This window comes from Eutrigla gurnardus (assembly GCF_963514095.1).
Source record: "Eutrigla gurnardus genome assembly, chromosome: 14".
Classification (NCBI taxonomy): Eukaryota; Metazoa; Chordata; class Actinopteri; order Perciformes; family Triglidae; genus Eutrigla; species Eutrigla gurnardus.
Genome location: NC_139937.1, coordinates 1,670,856 through 1,684,102, shown reverse-complemented (window position 1 = coordinate 1,684,102; position 13,247 = coordinate 1,670,856). Strand labels below are relative to the sequence as shown.

General features: G+C 42.5%; 1 protein-coding gene across 1 annotated transcript; it reads left to right on the top strand.

Annotated features, from left to right (window-relative positions):
• The first annotated feature begins 607 nt into the window (after positions 1-607).
• gnl1 (guanine nucleotide binding protein-like 1) lies at positions 608-12,916 on the top strand. Its single transcript, XM_084027868.1, has 12 exons — positions 608-820; positions 2,016-2,160; positions 2,771-2,907; positions 3,030-3,181; positions 8,287-8,358; positions 8,809-9,001; positions 9,184-9,282; positions 9,376-9,558; positions 9,678-9,856; positions 10,006-10,192; positions 10,502-10,642; positions 10,723-12,916. The coding sequence occupies exons 1-12, from the start codon at positions 748-750 to the stop codon at positions 10,986-10,988; spliced, it is 1,827 nt and encodes a 608-aa protein (XP_083883994.1). The 5' UTR covers positions 608-747; the 3' UTR covers positions 10,989-12,916.
• The last annotated feature ends 331 nt before the right edge of the window (positions 12,917-13,247 follow it).

Here is a 13,247-nt window from a genome sequence, read left to right as displayed (position 1 = left end):
TGAATCACATTGATTAAGGGCTGTTACTAATAGGCTATATTACAATTATCTTCTCAGTTGAAAATAAAGTGGCCATATTTCCCAAAGCCAATTTGACAGTTTAGAATGCAGTCCAAAAAGACAAATATTCAGTATCAAGTATACACACCTGAGAGGCACCAAAGTGATTTTTTTGTTACCATTTTGCCTTGGTAATCGTAATAGTTGCTAATTGATTTTCAAAGTAACCGACAAATATTTTCAGCTCTATAATCATTAAATGTAGCATCATGTAAATACCCTTTTATGTTTTGTCAAGAATCACTGTGTTGCCAGGGTATTCAGGATGCATCTAGGTATATTTATTGTTTTAAGCGTGTCTGCCCTGCTGGAATGTGCAAATGTGTGAGGTGTTTACAAAAGTGGACTGTACCATTGAAGAGGAGGTGGTTTATTGTCAGTTTAGGCAACGTATTCTTGGTAAATGTATATAATGGCACTTGGAGTAAAGTTTACTCAGTGTTAAATTAATTCTAGATAAGTGTATCTAAATAAGGCCAAAATGATCTAAACTCGGGCAGTCTGAAAACAAACATGTGGTCTCGTCCGCCATTCTCTGCGGTCTGCAGTGGATATGGCGTCACTGAAAAGTGTAGGAGTCGAGAAACTTCACCCATGTAAATAACGCCGAGAAGAGAGCTGTGTGACTCGCTGTAGGTAGCGAAACGCAGCCGTGCATAGCTATATTAACCAGCTTACAGTTTAATTATGCCCCGGAAAAAGCCATTTAGCAACAAACAGAAGAAGAAACAGCTACAAGTCAAACGGGAGAGGAAGAGAGGTAAGTACATTTGCCGTGCGCGTTGCCATGCTAGCGTTAGCAGTTAGCTAACGGTTCACGCTCCACATCTGAATGTAGCTAAGCAGCAAGCCGTTTGTGTGTCAGAGTCGGGTTAAGTACGATTTCCAAGTAGAGCAGCAGACCACCTAGCTCGTACGACAACACTGCATGCCTCCTGTAAGCTAACGGTAGCTGTAATAACACGCAATGTGACATAACTTTGAACGTACCGACTGTCACGTCACTGTACTCGGTTACAACAGAACGGCTGGCGTTGGTTTCGGAATTAGTTTCAGAAGCGTTATAAACTTAAATAATCATCACAACCAGTCCTGAACGAGACACGACAATGTGCCAGATTCAGAGAGGCCATGGTGACAAAGTACTCACTGGAGAGCAAGTTCAAAACCATTTTAGCACATCGTTTTACTCCTCAAACGTGCGTTTATATGACAGTCAAAGCTGTTGAATTATTCAACATATTGAACACAGAATTACACAGCGAAATGCAGCTGTATCACAGACAACAATATAAAAACAAATCAAATAAACAGTAATTCATTCTTGTAAGGCTGTTTTTGTTTGCATCATACTGTTTGCAGCTGTCTTTAGGGAGTTCAGCTGTTATACCATGTCTACCATGAGAAAGAGATTCATTTTCAAATCAAGACCAGTTTTTTACACTCAAACAGGCAGTGGCAATCAAGCCATGTCTTCTCACACATTGTCAGCATAAGCATTTTTAGTGGTGCATTTATTTACATTTTTTATAAACAATTTAAACCCTGAATTTCATATGCATGCAATTCATTCCACAATGTGCATTAGTAGCTCAAAACAATATGTTATTAAGCTAAGGTCGAATAACATAACATAGCATCATCACTCATCAGTGCAAGAGGCTGTTGTAGGGCCAGTGTACTCTTGTGATCAAGTTAGTGAGATACCAGAACAATTTGAAACAAGCAAGTTATTTTTGTTATTTTCTAGGTTGAAAAGCTTTTGCAGTTAATTTCAATGAAAGCTGTCAGCATTTAGCAATGTGGAGATGCCACATTTCCTCCTGGATTGGGACTTAGCTGGGGGGCACCTGTCTAGAAGCATGTCCACATCTGTGACAGCCAGTTATGAGTGGGAAAAGTAGATATTTATTAGTCTTATTAGTATTGGATGTGGGCCTGTGTTTGACTTCCAGGTGACACAGGTTCAGGGCCGAGCAGCCGCAATGCCAGTGTGGAGCGAGGGGAGCGACAGTCGGACACCTCAGACAGCGAGACCACTGATGTTAGGAGAATAAATCAGCAGCCCTTCGGCAGAGAAGGACGATATGACCCCAACAGGTGATTTGTCGATATCATCATTATTAATACTCCCTTTGATTTGCTTTCATTAATGTATGGTATATGTGACACTTAGTGGTACCTATAATGAATTGCCTGGAGTAGCAGTAAAATGCTTGAATTGATAATGAAGTGGCTACTCTATGATAACTCATTGGAGCAATATGTCAGAGTAATGAGCAGTAATGTGGAGAAAATCCAATACCACAATATTTCTGAGGAAATGCCTCTATCGATAAATTATAACAATCTTATACGGGTGACAATTGCTGCTTTCACAAAATATTTACACAATGAGATTTTTAATTGACAAATAATTTCATAACTAAGATGGTAAAGGAAATTAATAGTGCGAGAACAGTCTGGTAAGTCCAGTAAAAGACTTGTGCCATATTAGAATATTATATTATATCCAAAATCTAAGCGTATGTCTATGTAGACTACATATTTTATCACAATATAAATATTATATTGCTATATTGCCCTGCCATAGCATGCAGACACAATGTATTGGTGTCTTTTATATTTAATTGGCAATGGCTTTTTTGAGTGCTCTAATTTGGGTGTAGTAAACCACATACTGTTCACACATACATACTCCTCTCCTCAGGTACCGACTTCACTTTGAGAAAGAGAGTAAAGAGGACGTGGAAAAGAGGAAGAAGTTGGCCATGGAGAAGGTCCTGCAGCCAGTCTCAGACAAAGAACATGAGATCAATATCAATGACATCTACCCCTCAGAGAAAGGTCTTGCTGTTTTTTTAATGCTTTGCACATGACCGTCTTTAAATAAGCTAAACAGATGTGCAGAGTAGGTTAATGGAGTAGGTCACTGCTTGACACGCTGAAACTTAATTATTCACCGCCAGGTCTTGGTTTCCCACGACGGCCGCCTTGGAGTTATGAGATGACACGAGAGAATCTGCTTCGGAAAGAGGAGAAGTCGTACAGAGACTACCTGGATGACCTGCATTCCAGAAACCCAGCTGGCTCTCTAAGTCATTTTGAACACAATCTGGAGGTAAATTACAGTCTTGATACAGTCTTTAGGGCTTTTTGACCATCAACGTGCCATTGCTAGACCAGAAACCACTTTTCTGCTCTTTATTTGTTTCGTTTTGTGTACAAAATCAGACAGCTAGGTGACCCGATGTGGGGCACGCTGAATGACATTTTTTTTGTTTTTACAAGTGTCAACATTGTGTTAACAAGCTAAACTAACTCGGACAAAGGGGACGACTTACCAAGATCATTGGTGAACTCACTGGAAATTTGCACATTAACACTGTATTTTGAAATCCCCAGTTCAGATAATTTGTAAGTCTTTTTCCTAACAATTAGTCTAGCATATCAAAATTAATTTAATTCATTTTATTAAATGACCCAGCAATGAAGGTCAAACCCTAAAACATTTCTGGTGAGGAAGGTTAGTCCATACATCAAAGTTCTTTGGTGTACACGCGTGCATTTGACCCTCTTTGCCCTCAGTATGAATTGTTTTCTTCAGCTGTGAGCGTCAGGATTAATATGCAGCCGTAGAACCATTTTTATTATATGTGGTTTTAAAACGAGTGCGACCAAAATTTTTATGAGTGCGACTGAAAAATTGTAGGTCGCACTGGTGCACCTAACGCTGCTCGGGTGAAAAAAAAAATCATAAGCGCAGCATCTCTTTGTGTTCTCCTGATGGTATCGTGGTCTAAACCAATAAGAGACAGAGCTCGGGCGGGTCCTTGCCTCTGATTGGCTGTGGTCCTTTTCTGCTGTAAATTGTGTCAGTTCCAAAAATGCGAGCGAGCTGAGCAGGACAATGAGTGCTGAGCGCTTCGATTTTCTTTGAAAATGAAGAGAGGCAGAAAGCCTCGCCCCGAGACTAGGGATGTCCCGATCCAGGTTTTTGCACTTCCGATCCGATACCGATATTGTAGCTTTTAGTATCGGCCGATACCGATACCGGCCGATCCAAGCATGTATTAAAGATTAAAGATATTTACTTATTTTGTTGTCAGACTCATGTTGAAAAGGGTTTTACTCTTAAGAACAACTAGCCAACTTAATTAGGTTAGTTTGAATAATCCACAATGGTTAGTAATGAGAAGCTGACCTGTTTATTCTTAACAGGGTTAAATAAACACAAAATAGACAAAATAATAAATAGTCAATTAACCACACAAACTGAATTGGCATCAGTGCTCTGCTCTTGAACAACAAGAGTGTAAACCAAGGCTTAAAAAGTCATCAGTGCAAATATTGTAAACTGTATAAAAAAAAGCAAAACACACAGAAAACCTGAGTAGAAAATAAATAGTCAATTAACCACACACAAACTTTGTCTTTTAGGGTAAAATAATCCCACACAGCTGACATTTTTATCGATAACTTTAAATTCTTAGTGGGACATGCACAGACAAGTCCGTCCTGTTATTGTTTAGGGGACGCTGGACAGGTCGCTAGGTGTGCACTAGGTGTGCTGGAAAACGCAGACCGGATTTTGGGGAAAAAACTGAAAAAAAAAACTGGATCGGTAGTCCGGATCGGGATTTTCCCGTGCAGGCCGATCCGATATTGATATGCATTTTTTTGCTAATATCGGCGGCCGATCCGATCCAAATATCGGATCGGGACAAACCTACCCGAGACTAATTAAAAAGCCCAAAAATATGCCTTCAGACAGGACTGGTTGAAGCAATTTCCCTGGCTGATGTACGATAAAGAAAGGGACTCAATGCACTGCATTTATTGTCCGGAGTGCGGTCAGCATTTGGCCGGTAATAGTGCGTTTGTGGAAGAGTCAACAACATTTCGCATCGAGACGTTGAAAAAGCGCAATATGTCCAAAAAGCATACTACATGCCGTGATAATTGTGTTAATAAAGTGGCCCCTCATCCAGCTGCATTTCAGCGTCAGGCTGTATCAATCAGGTCCGCTGAGGAATCTGAAATTATTGTAAAATTCAACGTTGCATACAATATTGCAAAGGAGGAGTTGCCGTTCACTAAATTTAAGTCCGAAATTATTCTGATGGAAAAATAACGCCGACACACTAAAGAACAAGACAGCTGCGGAGGTTGGAAACGCCACGTACACGTCATTCATGATTGACGGCGACACAGACGTCTCTACGAAGGAGTGCGTTATTGTCTACTGCCGCATTTTGCATAAAGGGAGGCCGGTCAACATGTTAATTGGACATGTCGGTGGAGCATGGACACGCACAGTGTTTGAAGGCCCACATTACAGCATGAGAGATCATGAATAGGAAATTGTATAGTAGCTATTCCTAATATTATTAAAAATGAATAGCCTAAGTAAAAATATAAGTAGGCTAGGCTAAGATCACATAAAGGGCCCTAGTTTCGTAGACCAGGCGCAGTCAGCTCTCAGCGCACCTGCGCCACGTCGACAGGGTGTGTCCGCCTGGACTTTGCAAGTTTCGTGCACCGCGCAGGCTCGCGCAGGCACACCTCCCGTCTCGCCCACCGGCGCAAGTGGGAAAGAGGGAGGAGAAGAAGGCGTGAGTGGGAGACGAGGAGGAGACGAGGCGTGGACTGGGATTAATACAGCCGATTCAGATCTTCACCAATCAAATGAGCTCCTCTCCTCTCCTTTAATGCGTTAGGGGAGGTTCAGTGCAAGTTCCGTCACTTGACAACCCAATGACAGAAGCAGCGCCGCCGCTCCCACCACGCTCATCACGCGCTGTGCGCGCGTATCATAATAATAACAGTGCCGATATAATAAAAAACAGGAGAGAGAGAGGGAGATGTTTTGGTCCGAGAGGCTGAGTTTCCGTTACGCGTGCCATCCGCCTTTGATCTGACGTCAGATGTGACGGGACAATCTATATAGATATAAATTCATGTGTTGATTCAATTAGTTGCATTAAATAGTGTTTGTTGTGATTATTTATTGCATTTAAATGTGCCTGGAACTGTGGAAACCTGCCTGTGAGGTCTCGGTGACGTGTGCGCACTGCGCGCCGTCAGGCAAACTTCCACTCCGCCAGCTGTGATTCGCATTGAATCAATGGACTTTATTTACGCCATGCGCCGAAAGTAGACCAGGTTGGAGCTGGCGTACTTTCAGCGCAGTCTCGGCGAGGCTTTTTGCCACGAAACTTCCGCTACGCCAAGCTGAATCTGTGACGCCTCCCCCTGCTGCGCCGCCACACCCATCTTGGCGCAGGCGATCCACCAAACTGCCAAACTGACCGTGCGCAAGGCTGCGCGGGTCGAAACTGGCATTACGCCGGCTCCGCCACCCTGCGCCGCCCTGCGCTGCGCCACGAAACTAGGGCCCAAACAGTTTTCCATTTGCAATCTATAGGCTAGTGACCTGTATGATATTTTCATCCTTTAGAAATTTATGCTGCCACAAAGCAAGCATTTGCTGCGCTTGGGCATCAGTGTGCAGATTGGCTGGAGAAAACGGGTGCTCTGGGTGCTGATGGTGCTGCAGTTAACATAGGCCATAAGGGGGGCATCATTATGTAAAAGGAGAGCGATTAAAAAGGTGACTTTTTGGCGTTAAAGGAGACGCGATGAAAAATGTGGGTGCACCTAAATTTTGTGCTGGAGCACCTAAAAAAAAAAAAAAAAGTTAGGCGCACCAGTGCAACCAATGCAAAAAGTTAGTCTGGAGCCCTGCACACACATCACTGTTGAGGCTGTTACCCACCATAATATTCCAGGACGTACCATGAGTTGAACATTTCGTTGTGGTAAAATTTGATCATGTGGGGATCTGTAAGAATTATATTACATGGCTGTGTGTTGTCTGGTATTTTCAACTGGGGAAATAGTACCATAATACCTTTTACGTGCTGTGATATTGCTCTGGTTGTGAAAATGGTAACACTATGTTTCAAAATCAAAAACCCTGCAGATCATTTCATTTCAAAGTGTGGACTGAGCTCAGGAGGCACATTACAGCAGAAGCAGGGCTTGAGCAGCTGGTGGTGTAATAAGTGACTCTCAGTAGTGGAGAGATGATGGCTTTTTAAGTGGAGCTGAGCTTCAAAATGATGCCTGTTTGAGTAGATATTATTTTTATAGCATGAAAATGGAGCCTTGCATTAAACACAATAATACATATGTTGAAGGACCAGTGTGTAGGATTTAGGGGGGATTTATTGGCAGAAATGCAAAATAATATTCTGAACTATGTTTTCACTTGTGTATGAAAACCTGAAACTAAGAATTATTTGGGTCTTTTAGCTCAGAATGAGCCCTTCATATGTACAGAGGGATCAGATCCTCTTCCACGGCGTCCAGCTTTTTGCACCGCCATGTTTCTCTGCTAGCTCCTATTGGACAAACCAAACACTAGCTTTAGCAATAGCCTTTAGCATGTTTATGTTACCTGAAGGCTGCTGGCAGCAACGCTAATAAAACGGTATTATTAGAATCTGAATTTCAGTTGCACAAACACTGTCGATGTGCTCATGATGTATGCCTGCAGATAGGCAACTCCCTCTCTTTCACTGATGATCGCTTTCTGTTTTGACTTTATTCCTTTTTCTGAAGGTCAAGTTTCTTTTTGATTTACTCCAGGAACGTTTCGATGCTATTAGCTTCTGCCATTCTCCTGGCTGCTGCTCCTATGGTCTCTTCCCCCTTCCTGTCTGTCAAGATATTTGTTAATACAGGCAGGCTGACAATCTGTGTATCCAATCACAGAGCTAGAATAAGCAGCTATGCTGTGAAGAACTGTTGAGTGAGCAAGGTTGGTTGATGATACTATTTCTTATGTAATGGCGTTGTTTAAGAGTGAAATAAAGGACTCTTTCTGAGAACAATCTTCATTCTTCTGGTGTTCTCAGAGCGTGAATTTCATCCCAAACACCACAGCTCCGGTATACTGGTAAATACAGAGAGCTTTCTCTGGCAGCAGGAGGCTTCATCAGCATTGTGTTTGAACTTGTTTGGCAAGGGGCTGATGGATCTTCATTTATGTTTGTTTTTTTAATTATTATTATTTATAAGTCCTGCACGCCAGCTTAAATTTCCCATTCTTTCCTAATAATTTGTCATGCTGAATATGAACGGAAATTGTGAATATATTTACTGTTTTCTTTTACAATGGTAAACCTTATTAAATTGTTCCGCCCATTTTCATTGTTTTAGACATGGAGGCAGCTATGGAGAGTTTTGGAGATGTCAGATATCATCCTGCTCATTGTGGACATCAGGCACCCGGTAAGTGAACTCGTTTGCAAAAGCCTGCAGGATGGATCTCACCACTAGATGGAGACACAGTCAACAGCCACCTGAATAGCTGACATTGTGTTTAATCATCAATTAATCAAACACTTCATCATGTCATGTTTTTGTTTGCCAATTTGGTAAAACAGTTCATATTATAGCAGAGAATATATCATGCTATATGTTGTTAAGACAAAGTTGAATGTGATATAGGCCAGATACATTTATTACTGAACATAGAAGTAGTAGTCGAGAAAATTATACTTCAAACACATACTGAAATATTAAGTCCATACAATTGAATTTGCTTTTTCGTCCTTATTGATAATAATAATAATAATAATAATAATTTAAATCTTCTTCCTATTAATGACATGATCTAGTGGTTTATTTGCTGAATAATTACTATTTTTAATAAGAGGTATCCTCATTTGCATCACCCAGGTGTTGCAGTTCCCTCCAACCCTATACCACTACATCACAGCAGATCTCCAGAAGCATGTGGTCCTGGTTTTGAACAAAGCTGACCTTTGTCCTCCTCCCCTGGTGATCGCCTGGAAACACTACCTGACCTCCCAGTTCCCCCACCTGCAAATAGTCTGCTTCACCTCCCACCCTGGACAGCCCTACAGCACAGGTGAGGACAGGGGGGAGTAGGGGGAGGGTAGGAGGTGGGGAGAAAGTGTTGGGATGGGAAGAGGACTGAGTGACACATTAAAGATAACTTCAGACAGTGAATTTGAGTGCTATATCACCAGCATAACCTGACTGGATCTTGTTGTGATCAGAACAAGCGCTTGTCTGTGTGCTGGCTTGTAGTGCTCCAGAAGAAGAGGATGAGGAGGAAGGCTGACTGGAGTCATGCTGGGGGTCCTACAGATATCCTGCAGGCCTGTCAGGCGATCACAGCAGGTAGAGGTGGGTGTCTCTCCTCTCTTCATCTAGCCTCCCCATCAGAAAGTCAGAATAACTCTGTGAACTTGACCCGTCTGTTACCTCTTGTTTTCAAAGTTGACCTATCCAGCTGGGAGCAGAAGATTAAGAGAGATGCTGTTTGTGAGCAAGCTGATGGGGAGCGACCCGCTGACGGAGCCGAGTCGGTGCTGATGGAGCATCAAAGTGACAGCGCTATGGACATGAGCAGCCCATCCCAGGAGCTGTACAAAGATGGGGTCCTCACACTGGGCTGCATAGGTATACGTCGGAGTTTTTACTGACTCTGAACCCTGGAGCCAGATTTTTTACTTTTACGAAGATAATTGTATATGTCGATATTAAAGACTTATCTGAAACCATCCTCTTTTTCCCCATAGGCTTTCCAAATGTTGGTAAGTCTTCTGTTATAAACAGCCTCGTGGCGAGGAAGGTAGTGAGCGTGTCCCGAACACCAGGCCACACCAAATACTTCCAGACGTACTACCTCACCCCGACAGTCAGACTCTGCGACTGCCCTGGACTGGTTTTCCCCTCGCTTGTCAATAAGCAGTTGCAGGTACAACCTCACTCTTTAGGATCAATAGAAACACAATTGTCTTGAAGAGCCATTTTCTCACACACCTCTGAGTAGATGACATGTTGATTTGATTAGTTCCCTTGTGTTATATTTCAAATGCTCAGTTTTTGAAAAATGTTTTTCTCTAGATTCTGGCAGGAATCTTCCCAGTGTCTCAGCTGCAGGAGCCCTACAGCTCAGTTGGTTATCTGTGCGAAAGGACCCCTTTTCTCTCTGTGCTGAAGCTCATACATCCCACTTTGCTGGAGAACAAGGCCCATAATAGAAACCAGGAGTCTGAAGAGCTCAGCTGGACTGCCTGGGATGTGTGTGAGGGTAAGTCTGTTCTCAGTGACACTTACTCAGCTACTTCATCACTACCTCAGTACACTCATATAGTGAGAGCCAAATGGCCAACTCCCCCAAATTGGCATCCAAGTTATAGTCCATTGGTTAAAATATCCAAATCTTCCATTCACAAGTATAAAGCCAATTCCCTCTTTGAGCCACCGGCGTGTGAGCTTTGATGGCAATACGAAAGAGATTATGGCCAGACTTTCTAAACTTCTGAACCATGGTCATGATGTGTTATACTGCCACTAACACTTGTCCTGTGTCTCTTCCGTCTGTCTTTGCATTCCTTAGCATGGGCAGAGCGGAGAGGCTATAAGACCGCGAAAGCAGCTCGCAACGATGTGTACCGTGCAGCTAACAGTCTCCTGCGGTTGGCAATTGATGGCAGATTGTGCCTCTGCCTGAGACCACCTGGCTACAGCTGCCTCAAAGGTAAATGCTCTTGTATTTAATGGGTAAAAACAGCAGGTGGTGGAATTAATCATATTTTTGGGTTTATTTCTGGCCTCCAGAGCACTGGGAAAATCACCCAGACCTGCCGGAGATCATGGCTCTGCAGGGAAGGATGACGGAGGAGGAAGGAACAGGAGAGAGGGACGATGATGACGACGGAGAGTCCAGCACCGAGCCGGAGGAAGAGAGGGACCGGGACGCCGATGATGATGAGGACGGAGATGATGAAGATGAAGGTCTTGGACATCCAAGACCGAAGGAAGATAAGCCGTCTGGTTTCACTGTCAACATGTACAATGTCCTTCGGGAAAATGAGTGCGAGTGATAATTTTACATAAACATGAGTAGTTCCTCTTCCATGACCCCAGTGCAATTTCATTCCTTTTGTTTCCTGAATCTGCATTCCTTCCAAATTGTTCTTGCATCTCCACTCCTCAGGCCATTCCCTTCTCTGTACATTAACATGATCTATTTGAATTAAGCCACCCGGTTTCCTCCTCCATATAAGATACAAACATTGTCATGTATTCCATGCTGTGCCTCTGCTCGGCTTGTTCTTCCATGGAGCTCGTTCTTCAGTGTTGCTTCTAGGAATGAGTCTGCTTTGGTTTGGTTTCTGTCTTTCTCTGAAACAAATGAACAAAATAACTTTTCTCAACCTGGAATAATCAACCAACTGGGTTTCAATAATTCTATTGATAAGTAACAGCTGAGATGCCAAAGTGCAGGGAAGGATGTTAAACCCAGTTTGATGCTGTGTTGATATGTTCCTCAGTGGGGTGCCGTTTGGCTCTCAGAGCAGCTGGAGCTTTAAGACCATGATTCTGAATCCTTTTCAGAGTGGCAGCTTTAGTTCAAGGATGTGGTGATGGGATACGAGACATTAGGCCATAAAAGTGGAATGAATAAAAACATTTTTACACACATAGTTTTCAGTATTACGACGCTCTTGTCAGTTAATTTATCTGAAATTATTATCTGTTTTGATTTAGATAACACTGCATCTGAGAGTGATATTTTATTTGGTGTGATTCCTCACAGTCAGCAGGACATTTCAACATATATTTCTGTATTGCTGGACGAGGCCGTTTCAGGAACTTAACTTGTAGTGTTTTAACTACTACAAAAATGATATTTGCTGATGCAGATTTACAGTATTTAGTGCCGGGTTTTTGGCTCCTCATTCAGCACGTTCATATGCTTATTACAGTACAGTGGGTTTGATCCAACACAGACTGCTTAATCAATCACAGGAATGTTTCAACATTTTGCGAAATCCGCTTCACGCTTGCTTCTTGGATGAGAAGATTGTATCGGTCTGGTAATTATGAAGTTAGAGAGAGGAGGCACAGCTGAGGTTAGCACAAAGACTATTTCATCTCTGCACAAAAGCAAAACTCCTCTAAAGATCACTGCTGCCACATTATTATCTTGTTTGTTTCAGCCAGACAAAAAGTGGGAAAGTGACACGTGGTTTTAGTTTCCAGGCATTAGAGCCCTTGACCAAGAAATAGCCTGTGTGATTAAATATTCTTATACGAGATATAATGTGTTAATCAGTGCGTTTAACATGCTCATGTATTTACCAGGCCAATATGAGTCGCAAGAAAGAGAACAGGTATGTTTGATGAAATTATTCTTCTGAACGTCCTTTAACCACATAGAAAGAGAGACTGGCCATCTCTGTCCATCATAATTCATAACAGTACACACATACTTTGCTCAATGTCATGGTCAGATCTTTTAATCCTGTTATGACACCTGATGCAGACAATTCTCAGTGTTTGCCGTCAACACCATGTTTTAATCTAATTTCCTGTTGAAATTAGAAACTTGACTTTTTTCAGTTTGACTGGCCTCTCTCTCTCTCTTTCTTTCTCTCTCTCTCTCATTGTGTGATGGCCCGCTGCAATCCTGAGTGCTGTATTATCACGTGCAACGGTCATCCCTCATTCATGTATTCACTGAGGGAACTCCAGCACAGTGCTGTGTTACTGTGTAATACATCACACTGCAGCAACATGTAGGCGTTTCTACCATTGGTACCGTGTAAGCAGTTCCTCAACACTGACATGCTGATAGCAGCACAGATAGTTGTGTTCATGTGATGTTTTTGTGTGGAAATACTCAAACTAACAGCGTGAAGAGTGTACTGAAGGCTTGAGGTGTTTTCAGGCCGTTTGCTGCGTTCCTCATTCCATTACAATGACTGGACAGCTTTCTGCAATAAAAGGAAAATGATCCTCCAAACCATATGGGTGTCTATGCAAGTTTGTGTATGTTTGCTGTGTGAGACGATGCATGTCGCTTATTAAATATATTGTCAGGGAAATATTTTTCAATGACAAACCATCTGTGACCTGGATCTGTTTGGATGAGCTTTGTCAGACTAATTCCACATCCTGAATACTAAACACACAGCTGTACAGCTGTTCTCCTGCAGATGTCAGTGCTTTATGCTTAGTTGTCTTGTAATCAGTTCAGGGACTTTACTCTTCCCAAGGACAGACCACTACTGCAGGAAGATGTGCTGATATGCTGCCCTACACTCACATCGGACCAAAGTTCTCCCAAACTACTGGAC

Excerpts from the sequence above, each read along its gene's own strand:
- gnl1 (XM_084027868.1), top strand. The coding sequence starts at position 748 with ATGCCCCGGAAAAAGCCATTTAGCAACAAACAGAAGAAGAAACAGCTA. Across the intron at positions 2,161-2,770 it reads GGACGATATGACCCCAACAG|GTACCGACTTCACTTTGAGA; the intron begins GTGATTTGTCGA and ends TCCTCTCCTCAG. Across the intron at positions 10,643-10,722 it reads TGGCTACAGCTGCCTCAAAG|AGCACTGGGAAAATCACCCA; the intron begins GTAAATGCTCTT and ends TCTGGCCTCCAG.